Below are 13,380 nucleotides of genomic sequence, written 5' to 3' on the forward strand. Positions count from 1 at the left end.
AGTAAAAACAACAGCCGCTGACCACGAAAATCTACTTTCTCACTTTAGCTTTAATTAAGTTCGACTTCAGTTAGGTTCGACGTCTGAATCAACTGCCGAACTTAATTATTTGAGTCGATCTTAATAGATATTAGGCTCGGCTCACGTAAAGTTCGACGTATGAACTGGGCCTCAGTGTCGGTGAAAGTGATGGATATTTACAACGCCGCTTCGCGGCGCGGTTAATATCCATCACTATTCACCTCCACTGTGGTGAGTAATTTTTAAAGATTGCGTCCTAGGTCTTCTGCACAAATGGGAAAGGGAAAATTTCTCGGTAACTTCAGTACAAACACTGGACACATGCCCAGAAGGAATGCCACCCAAAGAATAGCCGTAGACCTACAAACCAAGACGGTCCCCCCAATTCCCCTGATTGAACACAAGACGTTTTTCAAACGCAGATTAGCATCTTATAGATCTTACAGTCTGCTGGAGACATTAAACAACAGGATTTAACCAAAAAAGTTTTTTTTTACTTCACCCATAACAATGAAATGTACATTTACATTACACGTAAGTTAATTACTTAAATGAAAACATATTCCATTTCTTGTTTTAAATTATTTTAGGTTCAATAACAGTGAATGGCGCCCGTGCACTTACATAACTACCATTGTTTTGTAATTTATACTGTATGTTTTTAACTACCTACAATGTACAATATAAGAATGATGATTATTCTAGAAAGTGACGCAGGCATACTCGGAAAAAAGAAATAGAGTATGCCTGCGTCACTTTCTAGAATAATCATCATTCTCATTCATTCACCAGGCTGGAAATATACCATCACATTTCTTTCATATACCACACGTTCGACATTTAAATCCTAGCAGTATGAAGGATGTTTGTCCCATGAACCTAGTTTAATGGCCTTAGCTCCCACGAGTCTCCTGTAGCTCAGTGGTAGAGCATCCGAACTAGTAATCGGATAGGAGCACTCGGATTTCTTTTTTCCGAGTATGCCTGCGTCACTTTCTAGAATAATCATCATTCTCATTCATTCACCAGGCTGGAAATATACCATCACATTTCTTTCATAATGTACAATATGTAATTCAACGGTTTCTGACGCAGTGAATTCACCATTTCACAAGTCTCACAAGTGAATATAAAAATATCTCATTTTTTGACTTCATTCGCTGTCAGCAACTTTCACGGCCAGGGTGCAAAATTTACAAACTAAACTAGTCACAAAATACTGAACACGTACAAAAGTAAAAAACAGGCCATATTGATTGGCGAAGACGTCTCACGTCACCTTAGATAGAGGCAAAAAATATCGCCACCACAGTAAGAACAACTGTCCAGAGTTGTCCTTGAGTAGCTGATGTACTGCCGACTGATAGGAGTGGTTTGGCAGTTCCATTGGACGGCGATGCACTCACATTGACTGAATGTGAAGGAGGGCGGGTGGTCGGCCCTGAACCTGTGGGAAACGCAAAATACAGTGGCTTGAAACATTGTACGTTACTTTTCTTTCTCAGCTGAAGCTATAATAGTGTAACAGGGGCTTTTGGCGAATTTGGCTCCGTGGCTGAGCGAGAGGTGCCCTGCTACCTTCCGAGATCTTTTTTACGTCAATTGGACCAAATCTTCACAGGAACATAGCGTTTATTGCAGATCTTGACTCATTTTCTTACAGGCAGAACTCAAGAGCTTTTACGAAAGAACATTTTTCATATAAGAGCCATTGCCAATAGTATTTCGACTACTCAATTTCGATTGCGTAAGCTTAACAAATGGAGTGTTAAGCTTACGCAATCGAAATTACTTTTCGTGCCTTTACAAACTGAAGCTCATTTCTTATTCGAAAGAAGAGCAGGTGTTCAACACCAATGTGTTTTACTTGACGGTTACTTCCTAAACTGAGTGGAATATACTTTTACTGAAAATGTCCCGTAACAATAGCCATTAGTCGATTAACGAGAGAGCTACGGGTGATAGTTAAAAGAGATTTAATCATTAGTGTACTACTTCTAGGTTCTGTTTACACTTGCCTTGTGCTGTTAAACTTGACTGGTGCAAATCAAACAGAGGATCGGTTCGACTGGTCTCCGCCGAACTCTACCGGGACACCTCACAGGGCGAACAAAAAGAGCTAGGCTCAAGTAGTTCGAATTAGAGGGAGTCGCTTGTAGTAACGGACAGACAAGTGACTAAATGCGGATTTGAAAATCGTCCAGCCGACCAGATCGTGTCGGACTTGGAGGGTTGTCTTCCTCACAGGGGTATCTACTTTGAAAGAGTTCGCTGAAATCAATAATACTACAAAATGGCAATTACCTGGAGAATGAACTAAAATCTGGATCGTTTTCACTTGAGGTCCCGGCATTTTTGACCTTCTCGCTCTCTTAGTCATCATGTCTGTCAACTGTGCCTTGCTTATAATCTTGGTGCCGTTATCCTTCTTTTGTATTCCAGTTAGTATCAAAGAGCGACTTATAACCTTCAACCTGCTCCAGAAAGCTGGCATTGGCCGGTTGCTGTTTGCCACTTTCGTAGTTGCACCCAAATCATTGTGGATGTACGCGAACTTTGTTCTGTTTGCGTCATAAAGCGATATTTCGATCAGTTGTTCCGGTGGGTATATGTCAAACAAAACCCTGGTCAAGTTGAGTTTACCATCTATCTTAGTCTTCACACCTAAAGGTAAAAGAGAAGAGGCAAAATTATTAGGCAAGGTGAAAGCTGATCTCCATCATGCTTTGCTGAAAATAAGGCATATTTGGTGTTATCAGCCAGCTGCTGTTGCTTGTAGCTAAATAAACAAATGGATCGAAACTGTTTGGGTTACAGTAAACTAAAGACAAGTTACAGCTACAACTGATGATCCCCTATACGACCCCAAGTCACTCCTTCTTGAAACTCAACACATCTGGTTCTTGTTTTAGCATAATGATCTCGCTCATTTCCTAGCAAATGTTGCCCATATATATCCCGTTCGTTGGACTTCCGAAAAGAGACTTTTTGAAAGTGAGCGCCTGACTACACTCCAGGAAAACGGGACTTTGAGAAAGGCTGCCCTTTCATTTGGCAGGCAATAAGTCTACAATTCACAACTTTTGACGTATGTGGAACAGGGCCAGTCAGAGCCTTCCTTCAAGTACAGGCTTAATTAAAAGTCATTTCAGTTTCAACATTTCAGTTTTTTCGGTGGGTAAATGTCAAACAAAACCCTGGTCAAGTTGAGTTTACCATCTATCTTAGTCTCCACACCTAAAGGTAAAAGAGAAGATGTGAAATTATTAGGCAAGGTCAAAGCTGATCTCCATTATGCTTTGCTAAAAATAAGGCATATTCAGGTGTTATCAGCCAGCTGCTGTTGCTTATAGCTAAGTAAACAAATGAATTGAAACTGTTTGGGTTACAGTAAACTAAATACAAGTTACAGCTACAACTGATGATCCCCTACACCACCTCAAGTCACCCCTTCTTTAAGTTTAACACATCAGCGTGTTCTTGTTTTAGCATAATGATCTCGCTCGTTTCCTAGCAAATGTTTCTCATATATATCTCGTTCGTTGGACTTGCGAAAAGATGACTTTTTTTAAGGTGTGCGCCTAACTACACTCCACGAAAGTGGGACTTTGAGAAAGGCTGCCCTTTCATTTGGCAGGCAATAAGTCTACAATTCACAACTTTTGACGTATGTGGAACAGGGCCAGTTAGAGCCTTCCTTCAAGTACAGGCTTCATTTACAGTCATTTTTCAACACTCGTAAGGGACTCAACCTTTGGTAGGCCGTCGTATAAGGGTCCAGCAAGAACACCTCAACAGCTTGAGCAAGCTTAAGTAAACAATGAAGACCATAACAGTTTGACTAGACTTACAGACATTGGTGAAATCCACTTTAAAAATCCTTTTAGGCTCGTCTTTTAGGCCCGTCAAGACAACCTCAAACTGAAACTGGATGTGTTCCCTGCTGGTGTTTTGGCGTTCCACTGTTAAGCTCTGATCATTAGCTTCTCTCGATACTCGTGTGCCATCTGATAACACTGGTATCTTTACCCAACAGCCGGCCATTGTCTTGTTACAGTAAACTACGTCGGTCCACTCTGAGCCGTCAGAGAATCGGTATTTCCAGTACAGGTCAAAAATCAAGTCCTTCTTCACGGGTTCCACAGGTATGGTTAGCAAACCATGGGAGCACGCTGTCAGTTCTGTGTGGACTATTGCCGTTTCTGTTGCTATAATTCCTGAAATGTAGCAGGGTAATATAAATTGTAAAGACATTCTGGATGTAAGAAAATTTTTGCCAATAATGTTTAAAAGCTGAATGTATACTGTAGCCATTGTGATAAAAAATGTTCTGGTTTTTAGACGGTCCGGCGATGATATTGGGATCTAGTGACCTCGGCCGGTCGGACAGGGACCTAATTGGAGTGGAGAGAATAAATAAATGGCAGAGTATAACGGTCTAGGAGACACAATGGTTATCTGTATTGTAGGAATGAACACCTGGGGCGGGTCCAGAAAGAGGGGGCCGAAGAAAGTGTGGCGAGAGCGCACATTCACGGAGATTCGTCTTCAATATTGTGGGATTTTTTAAAACGATTAATTGTATAATACCATTCCAAGGACGGTCACAAAAACTTTCTAAATGTACAAGAAAAAAGGGGGCTCTCGCCCTCGCCCTCCCTCCCCCCGAATACGACTCCTACGAACGTGACGATCGGACTGTTTCACATCAGCCTTGGCCCTCCATCTTACCCCTGGCCCTAAAGACCGTGTCTTTGAACGGCTCAGAAAAATAGGGCTGTTTAGCAGCAAAGCCAACGCAAATGTCACTACAAAACTTACTCACGTTTACAGTGTAATATCTGGAGTGATCGACTGATCCAACGTCCACGATGTGGCCGAATTATACGGAAACATAACAGTGGCGATATTAAACTTCTGATTGAGCACTAAAAAATATTTACCGTCGTGGTCGTGTGCCCATGGTACGTTATCTTTTTATCATTTGCGTTAACATGACGTCATAGAAATATGCTAAAAATATTAATCGGCTCGTTGAACCTTCTAGATCTCGTGTTTTTTGACGTTGACATTGCCATTGCGTAAGGTCGCTGCATAAGCAGGTAATCTAAGTAAGAAAGGGAAAGTACCAATGTCCCAAGGATGCCGTTATTTGAGCTAAGTGGGCTCCTGATGGGATGTTAATTGATTACATTTAATTTGAGTCGTTCAAGGGGTTGTTCATAAACAGGATTACTTAGGGGCGGGCCATTAGAAATCACGGGAGGGGGGGGTGACAATTCCCAAAAAAAATTCCTTGAAAGGAAAATTGCAAAAAAAAATAAATTCCCGCAAGCAGTTCACCCCTCAAAAAAAATCCTGCAAGTAAACTGAACGAAAGTATGATATCAAAACACAACGTAGCTACAACGTCAAGTAGTTTTCTGTGCATATCAAGAATATAACCTGCTCTTCTATTATTTGAAGAGATTTTGCATGTATTGATGTTTTTAGAAGTGACAATGCAACAGATTACACCTGATCTCTTGCTCATTTATGGAGAAACATATTTCAAATGTAGAAGAAAAATAAAATAATTTTACTATAACAAACCTTCAACAATATTTCTTTTGAAAGCATAACAATATTAAACAAATTAGGAACCAGTCACTCACAAACAGCATGTACGAAGTTTTTTCAATTGCAGTTTATTGAAGTCCATTGAAGTTTATTCACATTTATCAGTGCCATTTTGCATATGCCACACATGATATTCCAATCCTAGCGGTATGCAGGATGTTTCTCCCATGAACCTAGTTAAATGGTCTTAGTTCCCACGAGTCTCCCGTAGCTCAGTGGTAGAGCATCCGAACTAGTAATCGGAAGGTCTTACGTTCGACTCCTGATAGCAGCACTCGTATTTTTTTTCGAGTATGCCTGTGTCACTTACTGAATAATACATCATTCTCATGTACGAAGTTGTTCGCGTCTCTGGGATTTCGCGTACTATGTAGTTGGCTTTTTGACGCCGCCGAGCAATGCAATAAAAAGTAAGAGCCTCTGTTAGCAGGGTAAACATCCGCACTATCCATTCTATCTATTTACGAAATGCAAACGTCAAATCTTTGAAATTATCTTTAGTTCTTAACCGGTGCTGCAGTTCTTTCTGCTGCGAATGTTCAACTCCATATTCACTTTAAAAAACAGTGTTCCATACGATAGAACCTCTATATGCAAGCGCGTCCTTCGTGTATCTGATATCGAATCTAGGTACCAATAAACACTGTTTTCCCTGTAAGGAATAACCGTTACAACTTTCTACAAAACTTCAACTAAGTAGGAATTTGCTATGAAGTAATGTCAGCCTGCCTGTGACGATCAGTTGCGTTAAATATTGAACTCCACAATTTAAACACAAGTATTGTAGCAAAAGAATCCTAGGTTCCAGTTTGGCGCGTGGGATTCAAACAAAGTGAACTGAGATCACTTACCAAACTGAAACAGCAGGAAAAATATCATCAAAGGATCCATCGTTTTCTTCATTTCAGAACTGAGTTACTGTTCGCGTCCTTGTTCCGACAAATTTTGAAGACAAATCGATCTTGCCTTGAATATATAGCATTTATCTGCTGCGGGGAAAATTTTTCATTCATTTTTAGAGTGGTCCTTCAGAAACGCATTAGCGGAATCGTTTGTTGTCAAAACTCTGCATGATAATAGTTACTGTCAGATGAAATTGTCCGACCCGTCCGTCGACCCGGAACATGGAACATTCCGGATTCTCGGAACGTATGATTCCGGAACATGAAACAGAACAAAATAAATTAATGAAAAATGTATGTGAAAACTAAACATCAGTCCTTGCAATAGATTTTGAAGAGAAATCGAGCTCGCTTTGGATATTTATCTCATACTGAGAAATATGTCAGGCAGCGCGCCTTAAATGGCTCTTTATTCTTTTGGTGGTTTCTTTATCTTATTTCTCTCGATGCCCCTTTTTTTTTTCTTTTTTTTTTTTTTTTTTTTTTGCTATTTTCAGATTCTCAAAGGATATATGTTAACCACGTGTTTTATTTTTCCTGTGCAAACTGCTGGTTTGAGATATGGATCCATGTAAGAGAAACGAAAGCTTGCCTTAATCATCCATGACTGTCACAGCCTAAATGACGAAATGCAAGCGTAAGCTTGTGCTGTGAATGAGTTCATTTATTCGGAATCAAAACATCGAGGTCGAGCTTAGGTTGAAGCTGTATTAATTCCTGATGATTAACGCGTGCCAGTATATTGCGTCAAATGGAAACTGCGTGAGCAGGTATTTGTATCGTTTATTCGACACATTGAAACACTGCCCATTTATGGTCATGGTGCACTGAAAATTCCTCATCCGCAGTCAACAGATGATCCTGCGATATACACTTTTTTATAAGAACGTCGAGGCTGAGATTAACCAAAATTTCAAGAACGTATTAAGAACATTCCTCAGGCTGAGAGTCGATTAAGAACGTTTTTTGTATTTTGCTAATCTGTATATAAATCAAGGTAACAAATGTAAATTAACCAAAATACTTAAGGGCATGTTTTGTATAACATTAACAATGGTGACACTCACACTCATCTCGGTTTGTCATAATCACTTTGATAGGTTTCTTGGTCACGTCCGCTGTGATTTACTGAAATACATAAAGTGTATGCCATGTAATCAAAGTAAGAACATGTTAAGAACGTTTTCAGCCTCAAATCACAAAAAAAATATAAGAACGGTCAGCCTCAGCTCCAAAATTAGACGTTCTTATAAAAAAAAAACAGTGTACACTATTTCGTGGGTCGGGCCGACTCACGAAAGGGTGTTACTACACCATTTGTGTTTATATTTTTATTTTATGTAACGGAACGTAAGGAATGCAATAAACTGACTGTGTTTTGTTATCAATGTGTTGAATAATAAAACAATCATCCTCCTCAATCTTGTGGGCCATGGGGCCTTCGGCGTCCTGGGTTTGGTATCAGGCGTTATAACATAGCGCGCGTACGTGCTTCCCTTTCTAAATTCTGTTGGCGTCATCATGGTACATTTCTCAACGTACGCACGGCCGTGTGTCCATAAGATGACGCTGCAAATCAGACAAACTCGGGTTTCTGTCGCAAAAAATTAAAATTAAAAAAATACAGAAAAAAAGATTTAACACAAGATAACATAATATTTTATTCTGGAAATCAACTAATCAACAAAGCACTTCCTGAAAGAGGAAATCATGAGCTTAACCCTACATAAAACCATAGTTAATTGAGGGACTGGTTATGCGGAACCTACCCATGAAAACAATGGTGGCGTGCCTCGATTTACGTTGGAAGGCGGGCCACGACCGTGCACAATCTTTTGTTTTAACGTTGACACTACAGTCGAATATCTTAACAGAAACGTTTCTATTGGTCAGTTGCAGTCCAACACATTTGAAAATCTATTGCGGTTTGTGCAAGGTCAAGGTCAACAATGCTAACAAAAGCATATAACAAAGAAGTTTGTTATGCTTCATAACCATTGCCTCTTATTAAGTATGATAAAACGATTTCCCCAAATAAACATTCTAACGTCTAAAACAATATCAGTCATTCAGTAGAATGACTATTTACAGTCATTAATGTGGTTGTGGTTTCTTTTGGACGTTATACTATGGGATGTTTAAGTTAGCGATTCTTCTTAATCGTTCTTTTAAACAATGGCTGATTCGGTTAGCGATATTGTCAGTGAAATACGAAGTAAACAAGCAATATGCGCGGAAGCCTTTTATCACGAAAATGCTTGGATAGTCGGTCCGATACACTTTGTGTGAATACAAACTGTGCGGGGGCAAAAGCTCCAAGACAAAGGAAGCAATAGACCCGTATGTAAAAATGGCTGACATTTTATTATTCTTTTGTTTGCATTCAAATTAACCTTACTAACTTCCTTCTTCGTTCTTGGGCTCAAAAATCAAAAGAATATTTCTCCTTGAACAAGGCTAGTGAGTCAAATTTGAATGCAAACGAAAGAAAAGGTGACGCAGTCTAGCGTGAGAGGTAATTAAATACCACCGTAAATTTCGTGTATTGATCACCTAAATTCCTAGAATTTGAATGGCCACTATTAAAGTACTGTTCACCATATCATCTCCATGTACCGCTCACAATATCATCTCACAGTTAATAATAATAATAATAATAATAATAATAATAATAATAATAATAATAATAATAATAATAATAATAATAATAATAATAATAATACTTACTTACATTGCGCCGATAGTAATAATAGCTATATATCGAACGTTTAAAACTATAAACCTACTCAGAATACTAAAACTATACAAACCGCATAAAGATTACATAAAAGCTTTCTGGAATAAATGTCTTAAGTGTCTTCTAAAAATTGGTAACACAGGGGCTACTTGTTATCGCAAAAAGCAACGAATGCCAAAGCTTAGAAGCAGTAACAGTAAAAGAGCGATCTCCCATATAATGTGACGAGAGTAATGAATTAAACAGGATTAAGTAAAAGCCCATCACAATCGGAGCGGCTACATGGCAATATTGTAGCATTTTTGGACCCTTGGCAGCTTGTTAAGCTGATAGGCTGGCAAGCCATAAAGTAGAGTCGTTTACAATAGTCAACGCGCGACTAGAAACAAATACGTGAATCAGCATATGTCAGTGGACCGCCTAGAAAGATCTTTCCTATTTCATCTTACATTGTACAAGCAATAAAAGTATCAGAACAAGTGTTATTTACATGGGAATTTATTTACCATTACAGAAACCCCTCGTATCAGCGGGTTCTTCACACCCGCTTTTGGTCTGATTTCACAGTCTCCAATAAAAATATGATCAATTTTCACCTTGACTTGTTGTTGACTTGATGCCAATCTGTTTTACGTCATTGAGTAGTAATATACGATTATCACTGTAATTGCAACTTTCTAGAAAATCACAATACTTTAGTGTAATCCCGATATCAGTTGACCCCTTAAACTGTTTTTTCCTGATTTATATAGGATCTGTGCCAGGATGCACCGTCATCAGCTTTGGTGGTCATACCTGGATCAGTAAAATCGAATGTATGCCCGAAGGTGTGAAAATTGTTAACTCGTAAAAATGTTAACCTTGACTAGTTGTTGATTTGATGCCAATCTGTTTACGTCGTAGTAAAATACAATTAGTGTATGTAATCAAATGGTGACGAGTGAAATTAGGAAATAATTTCACGCAGGAGTATACCATTTGATTATCACTGTAATTGCAACTTTCTAGAAATCATAATACTTTAGTGTAATCCCGATATCAGTTGACCCCTTAAACTGTTTTTTCCTAATTGCTGCCGCAGCGAGGGAGCCTGAAGCGACCGAGCAAGGCAGCAACTCTAATCGGCACAGAAATATAGTTAAGGGGCCTTGCGAGAGCTTTCTTGCAAAATGCAAAGGATTGTGGTCGCGCAAAGATCAAAGGAAAAAGGAATTGTGGTTAATTTTGTGGGCACCACAATGCAACGCGCTGCTTTGCTTTTTCCAGTTTCGGAGAGAGCAAGGGAGAGAAATCAAGGTGAGTATTTTTCGTCGTTTTGAATGCCCCTGATTTTGCGGAATGTTTCTACTTCGTTTATATTTTCTAAACTGAATCTCTTTTAATTTTAGAACGCAATATATTTGCAATTTCAGCGTCAGGGATATCCTCGATAACCCTCGAGGTAAAAATGAAGGCAAATTCTTGAAAGTTGTGTTGTTGATTACGTAAGCTTATCTGCGTTGATTATTTCCAACTTTGTTCATTTTTAAATACAAAACGTAGGCACTCAAGCTACGTACTTACACTATAATTTGAACACTACCTCATGTGAAAAGCAAATAATGCATACAAGGACTGTATTTGTAGAAGAATCATTCATGTTTAGCCATGTTTCAGAACTCTCGAAGCCGGCCGCGCCGAAAGCGCTGAGACAGCGTATTTAATTCCAATCGTGCAATCTTCTGATTATATTTTTTCAGCAGGGCAAAACTGCATTTTAGCTCAGCTTAAGTCATGAATATGTGAATAACATACGGCTTTTCAAATGTTTTACTGGATGTTAGTCGTTTTCAATGACATGCTTGACATGTAAACAACATTTTATTTTCTATCAGATTTTTATTTACGCGAATCATTGTATTCACTGCAAGGTCAGTAAACTTTAGTTTTCCATTGCTTCGTTTGGTGTGAATTTTCACACTTCGTTCTAAACTTGATCACTTGGTGCATGTTTATACGCCTCGTTCCGAACTTGATATCTTGGTGTATGTTTATTCGCCCCGTAAAACAAAAGTTAGATTCATTATCTTACCAAATAAACAAGTGCAACAGGAAACAACATTTCAAATGTCCGATATTTTTAGCCTTGTATGTAGCTGTTTCACAGGTTTTATGTAATCACTCTAATAGAGGGCGTTCTAGAAACGCTCACTACTTAGTAACAGTAAGTATAACTCAGAAGTCTGTTCCACCGTTAAGTAAAATCACACTACAATTTATTGTATATTTAACAGTTTCAAACAAATACAATTGTAAGTTCTGTTTCCTTTGTACTTTCAACATGTCATTAAATACACATTTCCGTTGTTTTACACGTTTCTTGTCATCACTGTGTTTTCCGGTTTCAAATGAGCACCATGGGTCATTTTCAACTCTTTCAACCTCCCCTTCTTATTCCCATCATAACAGCAGTCACCTGCCTCCCCAAGGCAGCATTCACTGCCGTTCCGGTATACTAGTTTATATAGCCTTTGTGCCAAGATGCACCGTCATAGGCTTTGCTGGTCATACCTGGATCGGTAAAATCGAATGTATGCCCAAAGGTGTGACAATTGTTAACTCGTAAAATCGGGGGAAGACATGACTTCCCTACCAATTGCTTTACTGTGTTGAAAAATTCCACTTTGAAAATATGATCGGATAAGGCTCTAGCTGAAGTGAGAGAACGTGGGCAAAAAATATAACGTACTACAGTGTACGTGAAAATATCCCTTGCTCTTTGTTTGCGGAGGCAGCTCTCTGTGCATCACTTAAGAACAAAAAGGGTTCCCCAAATTCGGATTTCCCGCGCACATTTGTTTTTGTAAGCAATCTTAGATTACATTTTGAGGCAGACAACCGAAAATTTTTCACGTACGAACGTGTAAATGAACAAAGTTTAACTTTAGCACTCATAGCCACTGCACCGTTCACCGGCCACACCTCTGAGGTATAAAATAATCATTAACTTTGGCGATAAGACATTAAAATAAGCCAATTTCGCCAACGCAATCCTTTCCACTCAAGACACCAATACCCGATTCCACTCAAGACAGTACACCAATATCGATTTCTTTCACTTTCATTTAACCCTGTCACATGCATCACTGTCTATCGAATATTTGAGCATTACAAAATACGACTTGTTTACCAAAAATGGTTATGTGATTTCACCTTCAGTCAACACTGCACGTTGGTATTCAACACATACAGCACATCGTTACACTGCCCAACGATGGTCATGGTGTACTGATATTCGTCGAACGTCGTCAACAGATATCTTGCGATATACGTAATTTTGTGTGTCGGGGAGAAAAATGGGGCAAAATAAAGATCGTCCCTAGCTGCGCTTTGTTATCAATGTGTTGAAAAATAAAACAATTATCCTGGTCAATCTTGTAGAATATTCCCTGATTTTAGCCACTTCGGCCTACGGCATCGTCGACTAAGTATCAGGCGATATTCAGCGCGATTTCGCTGGATAACTGAAAAGATGTTTCTTTGGGAGGTGATCACGAGACACAATGTAGTTTATCTCTATTCAGTCTGCTTAGTTTTCTTCATTGCGAATACAAATAAACAAACAACAGCAATTTTTGTGACCTTCCTCTCGCTTGCCTTATCCGAGTTACTCTTTATTGAACATCCAACTCATCGGGCTCTGCCTCCTCACCGCGGCAGGTTTGCGTGCTACAAACGCGATTTCTTTACTATTTAAGGTTTTTTCCCCTTCCATTTCTCTCGAATTCCCTACCAACTGCGACTTTGTGACAATCCATTTTCGAGCCTTTCAAGGCGGCTCTTTTCTCACCAAAACACAAAATATAAAGTCTATATATGAACATCAAATTCGTGTTCAAGTTGAACTTACTTGCGCGTGCGTATTATGTCAAAGACGCCAATCTCAAAAGATGTTGATTTGGGGAATGCAGAAGGCATTGTCATTCGCGAAAAAAGAAATGACACGCAAAGAGACCACAGTGGAACGCGTTTTCGTACACGGTCACTTTCAAATTCGCCATGCGTCGCTTTCACTATGTTGCAAGTACAGTTATTTCAAAAACCAACTTTATGAGCTGCATC

The 13,380-nt window shown here is 39.1% G+C and overlaps 1 protein-coding gene across 4 annotated transcripts in view; it reads right to left on the minus strand.

Moving 5' to 3' along the window:
• Nucleotides 1-13,380, minus strand: part of LOC146465917 (uncharacterized) — a 49,577-nt gene that overhangs the window by 18,153 nt on the left and 18,044 nt on the right. The window contains exons 1-3 of one of the 4 annotated variants that reach the window (XM_085128311.1): nt 6,492-6,699; nt 3,873-4,238; nt 2,326-2,685 (exon numbers count right to left, since the gene is read on the minus strand). In XM_085128311.1, coding sequence (XP_084984437.1) covers nt 2,326-2,685; nt 3,873-4,238; nt 6,492-6,543 — 778 coding nt within the window. In that variant the 5' untranslated portion in view covers nt 6,544-6,699. Of the gene's footprint in view, nt 1-493; nt 1,469-2,325; nt 2,686-3,872; nt 4,239-6,491; nt 6,700-13,380 lie in introns of those variants that run through there. The other 3 variants (XM_085128312.1, XM_085128310.1, XM_085128317.1) reach the window with 3 other exon arrangements.

The sequence above is a fragment of the Pavona decussata genome, unplaced genomic scaffold, assembly GCF_977016875.1.
Source record: "Pavona decussata unplaced genomic scaffold, jaPavDecu1.1 SCAFFOLD_155, whole genome shotgun sequence".
Classification (NCBI taxonomy): Eukaryota; Metazoa; Cnidaria; class Anthozoa; order Scleractinia; family Agariciidae; genus Pavona; species Pavona decussata.